Source organism: Balaenoptera musculus, chromosome 3, assembly GCF_009873245.2.
Source record: "Balaenoptera musculus isolate JJ_BM4_2016_0621 chromosome 3, mBalMus1.pri.v3, whole genome shotgun sequence".
In the NCBI taxonomy this organism is placed as follows: domain Eukaryota; kingdom Metazoa; phylum Chordata; class Mammalia; order Artiodactyla; family Balaenopteridae; genus Balaenoptera; species Balaenoptera musculus.
The window spans coordinates 61635001-61648131 of NC_045787.1; the positions used below are offsets into that span (position 1 = coordinate 61635001).

The 13131-nt window shown below is 36.7% G+C and overlaps 1 protein-coding gene across 3 annotated transcripts in view; it reads left to right on the forward strand.

The window, feature by feature from the left end:
- JMY (junction mediating and regulatory protein, p53 cofactor) overlaps window positions 1–13131 on the forward strand; it is a 71845-nt gene that overhangs the window by 49579 nt on the left and 9135 nt on the right. The window contains exons 7-9 of one of the 3 annotated variants that reach the window (XM_036847657.1): window positions 594–680; window positions 10459–10563; window positions 11745–12336. In XM_036847657.1, the coding sequence (XP_036703552.1) occupies window positions 594–680; window positions 10459–10563; window positions 11745–12336 (784 nt within the window). The remainder of the gene's footprint in view (window positions 1–593; window positions 681–10458; window positions 10564–11744; window positions 12337–13131) is intronic. The other 2 variants (XM_036847658.1, XM_036847659.1) reach the window with 2 other exon arrangements.

Sequence of the window (13131 nt, forward strand, 5' to 3'; positions counted from 1 at the left end):
GATGATAGGGTATGTGTAAAGAGCACATATCTCTTAATATTATTTTCATGTAATCTGTAGCATACTGTTATTGTACTTTCTAGTCTTTAAGGTGTCTTTTTAGCTCTGAAGTCTATGATCAGAAGATTCAGATTTCATGATATTGTTTAAACCAATCCAGGCAAAATCATGTTCTTTACTTCATCAGAGAGCACTTAAGAAACAGATTTTAAGTCAAGAGTTATGTGTCCTTTTTTGCTCAGACTAGTTTAAAGAGTACAATAATACTTAGAATCTTCTGGCCACAGTCTTCAGATTTGAAAGAAACTTTTGAGATTATCTAGGTACACCCCCCTTCCACTCTACCATGCCCCATTCCTTCCCTTCCAAAAAAAGGGAGAAATCAGGAATTCTACAAATGTTAAGTAGTTTAATAGAAGAGTCTTTTAAGATCCTAATTATTTGGCTTATGCTGCTTTGATATTCCAGATGAGAAACCAGAGGTGGCTTACTTGCTGTGTAGGTATATGTTAAGATTAAAATTTATCAAATTGAATTAGATTTTGAGTCTTTCAAGTTTCACTTATATTAAAACACATTTCATGTATTTATAGGAAATTTGTATTGCAAAACACAAAGAAAAATTCCAACAGCGCCTTCGGAGTGAAGATGAATATAGAACCCACCACACAGTACAACTAGTAAGTTTGCACTCTGGAAGACTTAGAATAAAACTTCGAATTTTACGTATCTCAAAGTGAATAAAATCTGTAGAGAATAAGAAAATGTTATAGCTAGATGTTAGCATTAAGTCACTGTACAGCCATTCCTCAGTGTCCATGGGGAAATTGGTTCCAGGACACCTGCCCTTCCAACTCCCCCAACCTCCCCACCAAAATCTCCAGTCCCTTATATAAAATAGCATAGTATTTGCACGTAACTTGTGCACATCCTCCTATATTCTTCATCTCTAGATTACTTATAATACCTTATATAATGTAAATGCTATGTAAGTAGTTGCCAGTAGGCAAATTCTTCGAGTTTTGCTTTTTGGAACCTTCTGTGGTTTTTTTGCCCCCTGAGTATTTTCAATCCGAGGTTGTTTGAATCCAAGGATATGGAACCCTCAGGTTCAGAGGCCCAATTGTGTATATACTCCTTATAGCACAGCTTCCTCTACCAGAGCAGTCCCACACAAGAGTGGTATATTTGTTACAGTCTGAACCAACATTGGCACATCATTACCACCCAAAGTCCACAGTTCATCCTTAGTGCTGTACATTCTATTGGTTTTGCCAAATATATAATGACATGAATCCACCATTATAGCATCATACAGAATATTTTCACTGCCCTAAAAATTCCCCGTGCTCCACCTTTTCATACCCCTCTCTCCGCAAACTCCTGGCAACCACTGATCTTTTGTTTTGCCTTTCCCCCGAACGTTTAATTGGAACCATATATGTAGCTGTTTCATATTGGCTTATGTAACTTGTAATTTGCACTTAAGGTTCCTCTTTTTATTTGCATGGCATGGTAGATTATTTCTTAGCACTGAATAATATTCCATTGTCTGGATATACCACAGTTTATTTGTCCATTCACCTGGTGAAGACATCTTGCTTCCAAGTTTTGACACTTATGAATAAAGCTGATACTGTGGGAAGGTTTTTGAGTGCACATTAAGTTTTCAGCTCTTTTGGTAAATAGCAAAGAGCATGATTGCTGGATCTTATGGGAAGAGTATGCTTACCTTGTAGGAAACTGCCAAATTGTCTTCCAAAGTGGCTGTACCATTTTACATTCTCACTAGCAATGAATTTAGAGTTCCTTTTGCTCCATATCCTCCATTTAATGTTGTCAGTGTTTTGGAATTTAGCCATTCTAATAAGTGTGTAGTGGTACCTCATAGTTGTTTTAGTTTGCAGTTCCCTAATGGTGTAGGATGTTGGGCATGTTCTCATAAGGCTTATCTACCATCTGTACCTCTTCTTTAGTAAGTGTTAGATATTTTGTTCATTTTTAATTAGGTTATTTGTTTTCTTATTGTGGATAATAGCCCCTTTCAGATATGCCTGTTGCAAATACTTGCTCCTAATCTATGGCTTGCCTTTTCATTCTTTGACATTATCTCGAAGAGCAGAGTGTTTTTGTTTGTTTGTTTCTTTTAATATTATTATTATCTTTTTTATACAGCAGGTTCTTATAAGTCATCTATATTATACATATTTTATACATATTTTATACATATTATTATAAGTCATCTATTTTATACATATTAGTACATATACATATTACATTTTATACATATACATATACATATACATATGTATAAAATACATATATTTTATACATCTATTTTATACATATTTATACATCTATTTTATACATATTTTATACAATATTTTATACATATTATACATACATATACATATATATGTCAATCCCAGTCTCCCAATTCATCCCCCTCCCGCGCTGCTTTCCCCCCTTGGTGTCCATACGTTTGTTCTCTACATCTGTGTCTCTATTTCTGCCTTGCAAACTGGTTCATCTGTACCATTTTTCTCGATTCCACATATATGCGTTAATATACGATATTTGTTTTTCTCTTTCTGACTTACGGCACTCTGTATGACAGTCTCCAGGTACATCCACATCTCTACAAATGACCCAATTTCGTTCCTTTTTATGGCTAATAGTCCGTTGTATATATGTACCACATATTCTTTATCCATTCATCTGTCGATGGGCATTTAGGTTGCTTCCATGACCTGGCTATTGTAAATAGTGCTGCAGTGAATATTGGGGTGCATGTGTTTTTTTGAATTATGGTTTTCTCTGGGTATGTGCCCAGTATATGCTGGGTGATATGGTAATTCTTTTTTAGTTTTTTAAGGAACCTCCATACTGTTCTCCACAGTGGCTGTGTCCATTTACATTCCTACCAGCAGTGCAAGAGGGTTCCCTTTTTTCCACACCCTCTCCAGTATTTGTTTGTAGATTTTCTGATGATGCCCATTCTAACCGGTGTGAGGTGATACCTCATTGTAGTTTTGATTTGCATTTCTCCAATAATTAGTGATGTTGAGCAGCTTTTCATGTGCCTCTTGGCCATCTGTATATCTTCTTTGGAGAAATGTCTATTTAGGTCTTCTGCCCATTTTTTGAATGGGTTTGTTTTTTTAATATTGAGCTGCATGAGCTGCTTGTATATTAATCCTTTGTCCATTGATTCGTTTGCAAATATTTTCTCCCATTCTGAGGGTTGTCTTTTCATCTTGTTTGTAGTTTCCTTTGCTGTGCAAAAGCTATTAAGTTTCATTAGGTCCCATTTGTTTATTTTTGTTTTTATTTCCATTACTCTATGAGGTAGGTCAAAAAAGATTTTGCTGTGATTTATGTCAAAGGGTGTTCTTCCTATGTTTTCCTCTAGGAGTTTTACAGTGTCTGGTCTTACATTTAGGTCTTTAATCCATTTTGAGTTTATTTTTGTGTATGGTGTCAGAGAGTGTTCTACTTTCATTCTTTTACATGTAGCTGTCCAGTTTTCCCAGCACCACTTAACTGAAGAGGCTGTCTTTTCTCCATTGTATATCCTTGCCTCCTTTGTCATAGATTAGTTGACCATAGGTGTGTGGGTTTATCACTGGGCTTTCTGTACTGTTCCATTGATCTATGTTTCTGTTTTTGTGCCAGTACCATATTGTCTTGATTACTGTAGCTTTGTAGTATAGTCTGAAGTCAGGGAGTCTGATTCATCCAGCTCTGTTTTCTCCCCTCAAGATTGCTTTGGCTATTCGGGGTCTTTTGTGTCTCCACAGATTTTAAGATTTTTTTTTTTCTATTTCTGTAAAAAGTGCCATTGGTAATTTGATAGGAATTGCACTGAATCTGTAGATGCTTTGGGTATTATAGTCATTTTCACAATATTGATTCTTCCAATCCACGAACATGATATATCTCTCCATCTGTTTGTGTCATCTTTGATTTCTTTCATCAGTGTCTTATAGTTTCCTGAGTACAGGTCTTTTACCTTCTTAGGTAGGTTTATTCCTGGGTATTTTATTCTTTTTGTTGCAGTGGTGAATGGGATTGTTTCCTTAATTTCTCTTTCTGATCTTTTGTTTTTAGCATATAGGAATGCAAGAGATTTCTGTGCATTAATTTTGTATCCTGCAACTTTATACCAAATTCATTGATTAGCTCTAGTAGTCTTCTGGTGGCATCTTTAGAACACTCTATGTATAGTATCATGTCATCTGCAAACAGTGACAGTTTTACTTCTTCTTTTCCAATTTGGGTTCCTTTTATTTCTTTTTCTTCTCTGATTGCCGTGGCTAGGACTTCCAAAACTATGTTGAATAATAGTGGTGAGAGTGGGCATCCTTGTCTCGTTCCTGATCTTAGAGGAAATGCTTTCAGTTTTTCACCATTGAGAATGATGTTTGCTGTGGGTTTGTCATATATGGCCTTTATTATGTTGAGGTAGGTTCTCTCTCTGCCCACTTTCTGGAGAGTTTTTATCATAAAAGGGTGTTGAGTTTTGTCAAAAGCTTTTTCTGCATCTGTTGAGGTGATCATATGCTTTTTATTCTTCCATTTGTTAATATGGTGTATCACATTGATTGATTTGCGTATATTGGAGAATCCTTGCATCCCTGGGATAAATCCCACTTGATCATGGTGTATGATCCTTTTAATGTGTTGTTGGATTCTGTTTGCTAGTATTTTGTTGAGGACTTTTGCATCTATATTCATCAGTGATACTGGTCTGTAATTTTCTTTTTTTGTAGTATCTTTGTCTGGTTTTGGTATCAGCGTGATGGTGGCCTTGTAGAATGAGTTTGGGAGTGTTCCTTCTGCAATTTTTTGGAAGACTTTGAGAAGGATGGGTGTTAGCTGTTCTCTAAATATTTGATAGAATTCACCTGTGAAGCCATCTGGTCCTGGACTTTTGTTTGTTGGAAGATTTTTAATCACAGTTTCAATTTCATTACTTGTGATTGGTCTGTTCATATTTTCTGTTTCTTCCTGGTTCAGTCTTGGAAGGTTATACCTTTCTAAGAATTTGTCCATTTCTTCCAGGTTGTCCATTTTGTTGGCATAGAGTTGCTTGTAGTAGTCTCTTAGGATGCTTTGTATTTCTGTGGTGTCTGTTGTAACTTCTCCTTTTTCATTTCTAATTTTATTGATTTGAGTCCTCTCCCTCTTTTTCTTGATGAGTCTGGCTAAAGACTTATCAATTTTGTTTTTCTTCTCAAAGAACCAGCTTTTAGTTTTATTGATCTTTGCTATTGTTTTCTTTGTTTCTATTTCATTTATTTCTGTTCTGATCTTTATGATTTCTTTCCTTCTACTAACTTTGGGTTTGTTTGTTCTTCTTTCTCTAGTTCCTTTAGGTGTAAGGTTAGATTGTTTGAGATTTTTCTTGCTTCTTAAGGTAGGATTGTATTGCTATAAACTTTCCTCTTAGAACTGCTTTTGCTGCATCCCATAGGTTTTGGATCATTGCGTTTTCATTGTCATTTGTCCCTAGGTATTTTTTGATTTCCTCTTTGATTTCTTCAGTGATCCCTTGGTTATTTAGTAACGTATTGTTTAGCCTCCATGTGTTTGTGTTTTTTACAGTTTTTTCCCTGTAATTTATTTCTAATCTCATAGCATTGTGGTCAGAAACGATGCTTGATATGATTTCAATTTCCTTAAATTTACCGAGGCTTGATTTGTGACCCAAGATGTGATCTGTCCTGGAGAGTGTTACGTGTACACTTGAGAAGAAAGTGTAATCTGTTATCAGATGGAATGTCCTATAAATGTCAGTTAAATCTGTCTGGTCTATTGTGTCATTTAAAGCTTGTGTTTCCTTATTAAGTTTCTGTCTGGATGATCTGCCCATTGGTGTAAGTGAGGTGTTAAAGTCCCCCACTATTATTGTGTTACTGTTGATTTCCTCTTTTATAGCTATTAGCATTTTCCTTATGTATTGAGGTGTTCCTATGTTGGGTGCATATATATTTATAATTGTTATATCGTCTTCTTGGATTGATCCCTTGATCATTATGTAGTGTCCTTCCTTGTCTCTTGTAATAGTCTTTATTTTAAAGTCTATTTTATCTGATACAAGTATTGCTACTCCAGCTTTCTTTTGATTTCCATTTGTGTGGAATATGTTTTTCCATCCCCTCACTTTCAGTCTGTATGTGTCCCTAGGTCTGAAGTGGGTCTCTTGTAGACAACATATTATACAGGTCTTGTCTTTGTATCCATTCAGCCAGCCTGTGTCTTTTGGTTGGAGCATTTAATCCATTCACATTTAAGGTAATTATCGATATGTATGTTCATATTACCATTTTCTTAATTGTTTTGGGTTCGTTTTGTAGGTCCTTTTCTTGTGTCTTCCACTTAGAGAAGTTCCTTTAGCATTTTTTGTAGAGCTGGTTTGGTGGTGCTAGATTCTCTTAGCTTTTGCTTGTCTGTAAAGCTTTTGATTTCTCTGTCAAATCTGAATGAGATCTTTTCTGGGTAGCGTAATCTTGATTGTAGGTTCTTCCCTTTCATCACTTTAAATATATCGTGCCACTCCCTCTGTCCTGTAGAGTTTCTGCTGAGAAATCAGCTGTTAAGCTTATGAGATTCCCTTGTATGTTATTTGTCGTTTTTCCCTTGTTTTTTTTAATAATTTTACTTTGTCTTTAATTTTTGTCAGTTTGATTACTATGTGTCTTGGCGTGTTTCTCCTTGAATTTATCCTGCCTGGGACTCGTTGTGCTTCCTGGACTTGGGTGGCTGTTTCCTTTCCCATGTTAGGGAAGTTTTTGACTATGATCTCTTCAAATATTTTCTCAGGTTCTTTCTCTCTCTCTCCTCCTTCTGGGACCCCTATAATTAGAATGTTGGTGCGTTTAATGTTGTCCCAGAGGTCTCTTAGGCGGTCTTCATTTCTTTTCATTCTTTTTTCTTTATTCTGTTCCGCGGCAGTGAATTCCACCATTCTGTCTCCCAGGTCACTTATCCGTTCTTCTGCCTCAGTTATTCTGCTATTGATTCCTTCTAGTGTATTTTTCATTTCAGTTTTTGTATTCTTGGTTTGTTCTTTAATTCTTCTACATCTTCGTTAAATATTTCTTGCATCTTCTCGAACTTTGCCTCCATTCTTTTTCCAAGGTCCTGGATCATCTTCACTGTCATTATTCTGAATTCTTTTTCTGGGAGGTTGCCTATCTCCACTTCATTTAGTTGATTTTCTGGGGTTTTATCTTGTTCCTTCATCTGGTACATAGTCCTCTGCCTTTTCATTTTGTGTATCTTTCTGTGAATGTGGTTTTCATTCCACAGGCTGCAGGATTATAGTTCTTCTTGCTTCTGCTGTCTGCCCTCTCAATAATTGATACGTTAATAGTATTGAGTCTTCCTATACATGAACAAGGAATATCTCTTTATTTAGTTCTTCTTTGATTTCTTTTCTAAGAGTTATAGCTTGCCTCATTGATCTTGTTCACATTTTATTAGATTTATACCTAAATTTATCTATCTGCTTTTTGGGGTGTGGTAATGTAAATAGTATTGTAGGGGTTATATAAAAGGTTCATAATTCTAGTGTTTCATTGCTGTTACATTAGAAAGCAGTTGGCTTTTATATGTCAACCCTGTACCTTGCAATCTTGTTATAATTGTGTATTAGTTCTAGTAGCTTTTTTGGTTGTTCTTTGAGATTTTCTACATAGACAATCAGGTCATATGCAAATAAAGGCAGTTTAGTTCTTTTGTAGCAGTCTGTGTACCTTTTACTTGCTCTTCTTATTGTGTTAGCTAGGATTTCCAGTAGGGTGTTGAAAAAGAGTGGTGGGAGGAGACTTCTTTGTCTTTTCCTGGTCTTAAGAAAGCTTCTAATTTGTTGTGATTAAGAATGATGTTAGCTGCTGTAGGGGTTTTGATGTTATCCTTCTAGCTCATTTCAGCACATATTAGCTAAAACTCTTGAATTTAAACACGTAAGAGTAGCCAGACTACCCGTAAACTGTAAGATTCATCTTAAATCAACAGCAAATTTATTGTATTTTTATTGTTCAGTACTGTTTTCATGGGCCAGGAACTGCTTTGTAAGGAAAGTCAGACTGTGGGCCAGCTTAAGAGTTAGATGAATAAGAATGCCTCCTACTCTCACCATCGGCCCCTATGCTGTCAGCTTTAAACTCCACACTTAGAATGCGTTCCTTATTGCGTGAAGGTTTTGGATTCTGATAAAATGCCAATATTTTTATGGATGGAGGAACTAATTAGCCTTTTAGAATGAATGAGTATCAGATCCTTTCTCAAAGAGTTTTACGTGGCAAAGATGAGTAAAAAGAGGAAATTGATATTTGGGGAAATCTCAAAGATGAATGTCATTTGCCTTATAATTTTGCCTACTACCGACTTTGGGTGGAATACCTCACTGTAGGAGAATGAATCCATTAATCATCAATTCTTAACATGCAAAGCTAGAGGAAAATGAAAGTTGGCTTAGATCAAATCTGGCTTTAAACCACCTTTATCACACACACAAGTGTACAGCTCATAAGTTTTCATTTTCACTAGATGAACATATGCATACAGCTAGCACCCAGCTTCTTAAACAGTGTTAACAGAAACTCAAAGCCCCTTGTGTCACCATCTAGTGAGTATTCCCTCCCCACCTCCCCTCCACAAAAGGGTAAATTATCTTCGTTAAATAACTTTCCGCTAGCTAGCCAGAGGGGGAGAGGTGATATTCACCCCAGGCCTGTTACTCACTAGGCTTTTAAATACAGTTCTGTGCTCTATGAAAAGTCCATACAAACCCATCAGTTCATGCCTGAACATGTCTGAAACTTTCTCTTTCCATTTGGGATCTTTTAGATAATAGTATGATCTGACTCTGGTTATACCGGCTGACAGACCAGCAAAATGATTGATCAGTTTTATTTCTGAACTTCACATTCAGCTATTTGTATATTATGTTTAGAGATGCAGATTCAGAGTTTGAAAACGCTGAATATCTCTTAGACAACTAATTTTTTTCTCAAGTACTAAGCACTATATTCATTAGATAAAACACTCTAAGTATAGAAAAATCTCTTCATCTCTGAGTCAGTGCTACTCAATAGGCCTTAGAAGACCCTTTGTCCCTGAGTATCCCATGGCATGTATCCCAGTGTGGGAAAGTACAAGCTCACTCCCAATTCCAGGTGGTTACCAGATGTAAATATGAGATTTTTTCAGTTCCTTCCTTTTTGTTGGCTCAGCTATGTGAATGGAACTGAGTATGCAGTAGGGGTGAGGAGTTGGGATAAGTTCTTGCCTCACTGTGTCCTTGAGCCATTCTGGGCTTTCCTCTGTAAAGGACAGAATCTACATGGGACGTTTATTTCTTTTTAATGAAGAGCTCAGGTCGTATCTTCTTTAATTTCCCATCTGGAAACCTTTAGGATTATATATAGCAATCTGGGACTGTTACTGAGAAATACCTGATTTTTTATCTACTAATAAATGGCCTTTTTGAACTCTTAAGACTCCCCAAGTGAGAGCTCTCTAAAGGGAAAAGGTCTTCTTGACCTGCCATAAGAAGAGATGGAAGAATGTTCATCTTTACTCACCCTTGGCACACCCCTGCACCCTGACCATGAGTTCCATGGGCTGATTTATATACAAAGGATTCAACCCACCTCACCAAGAGATAGAAAGTGGAACCGATCTGTATTGTATGTGATAGTTACATCTCTCTGGGGACGTGGTTGGCCATCGTGGCACTCTGCAGTGCATTCCCTAATTGGTAACTACCTGTCTGTCACCTGACCCTCAGTAGTGAGGTTGTCAAAAGCACTACTCCCACTCTTTATCCTCCTGCCAAGAATGCCACTTTCTTTCCTTTAGAAAGAGCAATTCGTGTTTAACTTGGCCAACATTGGGTGGGTGGTGATACTGTTAATCCAGTTTGGGAATACAAAATCAAAGAGGTTTGGGATTGGGGAATGGGAAGGAAAAAAATTGAATGAGGTATTAAAACACACACTTAGATTTGTGGCAAGAGGAACAGGTTCAGTAATAGTAGACATTATCTGCAGAACATCAGGCTTAACCCGTATATAATATCTAAATTACCAAACAAGTGGTTGTTTTTTGTTTTTAAGGTCAACTATTTGAGTTAGCAGAATATAGCAGTTACAAGTATTGCATAATAAAATTGTTCAAGCCAGAACCCCAAAGATGAAACATTTTTCAGTTCAGAGAAAATATTTACTTTACAGAGTAAACGTCTTTTAATTGGTAGGTCATGCAGAAAGTGAAACAACAATATCATTTCAATTAAAACTGATAGTGTTTCATGCCACAAAACAATGCTAAATACATCATTCTTTGGAGTAATCCAGCTTACATATTGGGAGAACTCTCTTTTTTTCTATTAATGATAAAATATAATGGGACACATCGTAATGGAATTACTCTTTTTTTTTTTACCAGAAAAGAGAAAAATTACATGATGAAGAAGAAAGAAAAAGTGCCTGGGTTAGCCAAGAAAGACAAAGAACACTGGATAGACTTCGAACCTTTAAACAGGTAGTAAAAGTATGGTCAATTTATTATTTTTCATTGCTTTTTAACCAGAGCTACATATATACTCCTATTGTAAGATTTCTTTTATGAGAAAAACTTGATTGTCCCTTTATTATCTAGAAAACAATTTTAGTTATGGCAGTCCTTGGCTTACCACTTCAGCGATAGAAGAGGAATGGTCAGGGCCTCTGGGAAGCCTGGATTCCTCTTGAATTTAATAAAGTTAGTTCACAACTGACTATCCATTTTAAGCATCAACTTGTTATTAATTCTGTGTACATCAACACTGTGGTAATAATCTGACCAGTGGCATAATTAGAGGGTGGATCAACATACGTGAGAAATGCTTCAGCAGTTCTCTTGCCAGGCTTATCCATGACTCTGGACACTGACATCACAGCAGCTAAGCATTTCCTTGGAATGTGCTTAAACTAGGTAGTTCTGGTTCTTAGCAGCACTCAAGAGCCTTACTTCTACTCTTTATTCTGAGGGGTCTCCTTATAGGTGAAGGGAGCTTTTGATCAAGTGAAAGAGTGGGGGTGGGTGGGAATGGGGTCCTTAACACAAGGATAAGCTTTGTGTTAAGAAAATATTGTCTGCCAAATGCATTAATGCTAGGTTTTACCATAGTAAAAGAATGAGAGTTCTGTGTATCAGTACTCCAAAAAATTTTATTCGTTCTCCTTCTATTCTATCATTAAATGCATATATTGTTTTCAGAGCTTTAAAAAATGCCATGTTACCCTTTGAAGAACATTAATGTTTTAATTTTTTATCTGTAAGCATTTGAAAATACATGTAAGAATCTAAGAATAGTTTTTTAGCTTTCTGCATACCAATAGCATATATATGTTTGACATCATTTGTTTTGTATTTTACACTGCTGCTATTTTTCCATTTAAATTAGTACTTTTATTCACTAAGGATCTTTCTTTAATCATGTGGTAATTCTGAACAGTTGACCTCTTAAGTGGATAAGAGGGGAGAAGGATTTGATGATAAGCAAATAATAAAGAATTTGGTGATAATTATTTGTAAGGTATTATTATATTTTGGTATTTTGGTTTTTAGTATATTTTCCCTGAAAAATCACAAAAGCTCTAAAATAAAATCTTGCATTGGAGGGAGAAAATAAACAGCCATTTGTTCATAAATTATAATCTAACCAGTTATAATAACTTCTGATTTCTTAGAGATACCCAGGCCAGGTCATACTTAAATCAACCAGATTGCGACTGGCTCATGCAAGAAGAAGAAGTGCAGCCAGTCCCGTGTCCTGTGAAGACCAGTGCGACCCTCTGCCAGGAGCGCTACAGGTAGAAGAGAAAAGTGAGGGAGTGGAGGAAGGAAGGGGCAAGCTCAAGTCATCACAGACAACAGAAGCCCAAAACCTCACACAGCTTGAAGACAATTCATCAGCACAACTTGAAGCTACTTTGTTACCTCCCGGTGGTGTTACCTCTGAACTGCCTCCCGCCGTATCTCCTCCACTTCTGAGCAAGATTGACCCTAAACCAGGTTCTGCCACAGCAGATCCACTCCCCCCACCTCTTCCTCCGGCACCTCCCCCGCCACCTCCTCCTCCCCCACCGCCACCGCCTCTGCCTGTCGGAAAGGACGGCGCCCCAGAGACACTGGAGAAAGGTCTGCCTAGAGTGGAGGGGAACGAGAAGAGGATCCCAAAGTCAGCTAGTGCCCCCTCAGCACACCTCTTTGACAGCAGCCAGCTTGTCAGTGCCAGGAAGAAGCTCAAAAAGACTGCTGAAGGTTTGCAGAGGAAGAGAGGTGAGTTAAAAAAAAAAAAGATTTTTGAGTTCATCTGTTGACTGAGGCATGTAGTTAAAGGACTGTTTATTTCCTAGGACATTACAAAGTTTTAAACATTTTATTTTTGGACATTATTTGCTAGCAAACAGGTTTTCAGGGTCTCAGCATGGCAGAATTCTTACCAGCACATGTTTGCAAATGTGTACAGACACAAATATGGACCTGCTTGAGCTCTTAGGGATGCTTTTTAAATTATATCTTTTGACTTGATCTATTTGGTAACATGTATTAGGTGGCTCCTTTTGTGTTAGAATATGATTTTAAATCTCAGAAATACAAGAAAAGGGAAGCTATCTGGTCAGGAGAACATTGGCAAAACCATGTAACATTTGGCTACATATTTATTGAGGACCCTGGCATATCTTGTATAAAGAAGCAAAGAAGAATAGGGAGTAATATGTATAATTTATTGCATGTCAGATATGCCTTAATAAAGATTTTTTTGAAACAGCAAATAATTTTGGCCCTTAGGAGCTTTAGCATTCACAGAGAGAACATTTTATTTGTATATTACAATTTAATCTGAGAGACCATCCTATAAAATATTTCTTACCATAGCCCAAGTGGAATTTCATATGTAAAGCAGTTATTAAAGAAAAACACACACACACACAGTCACCATAATGAACCAGAATTTAATTTTTTAAAATTAAATGTGCAGTCCAGTCACTGTCTGAATTTAGATTGGACTTTTGCATTATGGAAACTCTTTAGGAGTCTCACCCATAATAATACTAAAGATCACCCCCCAGC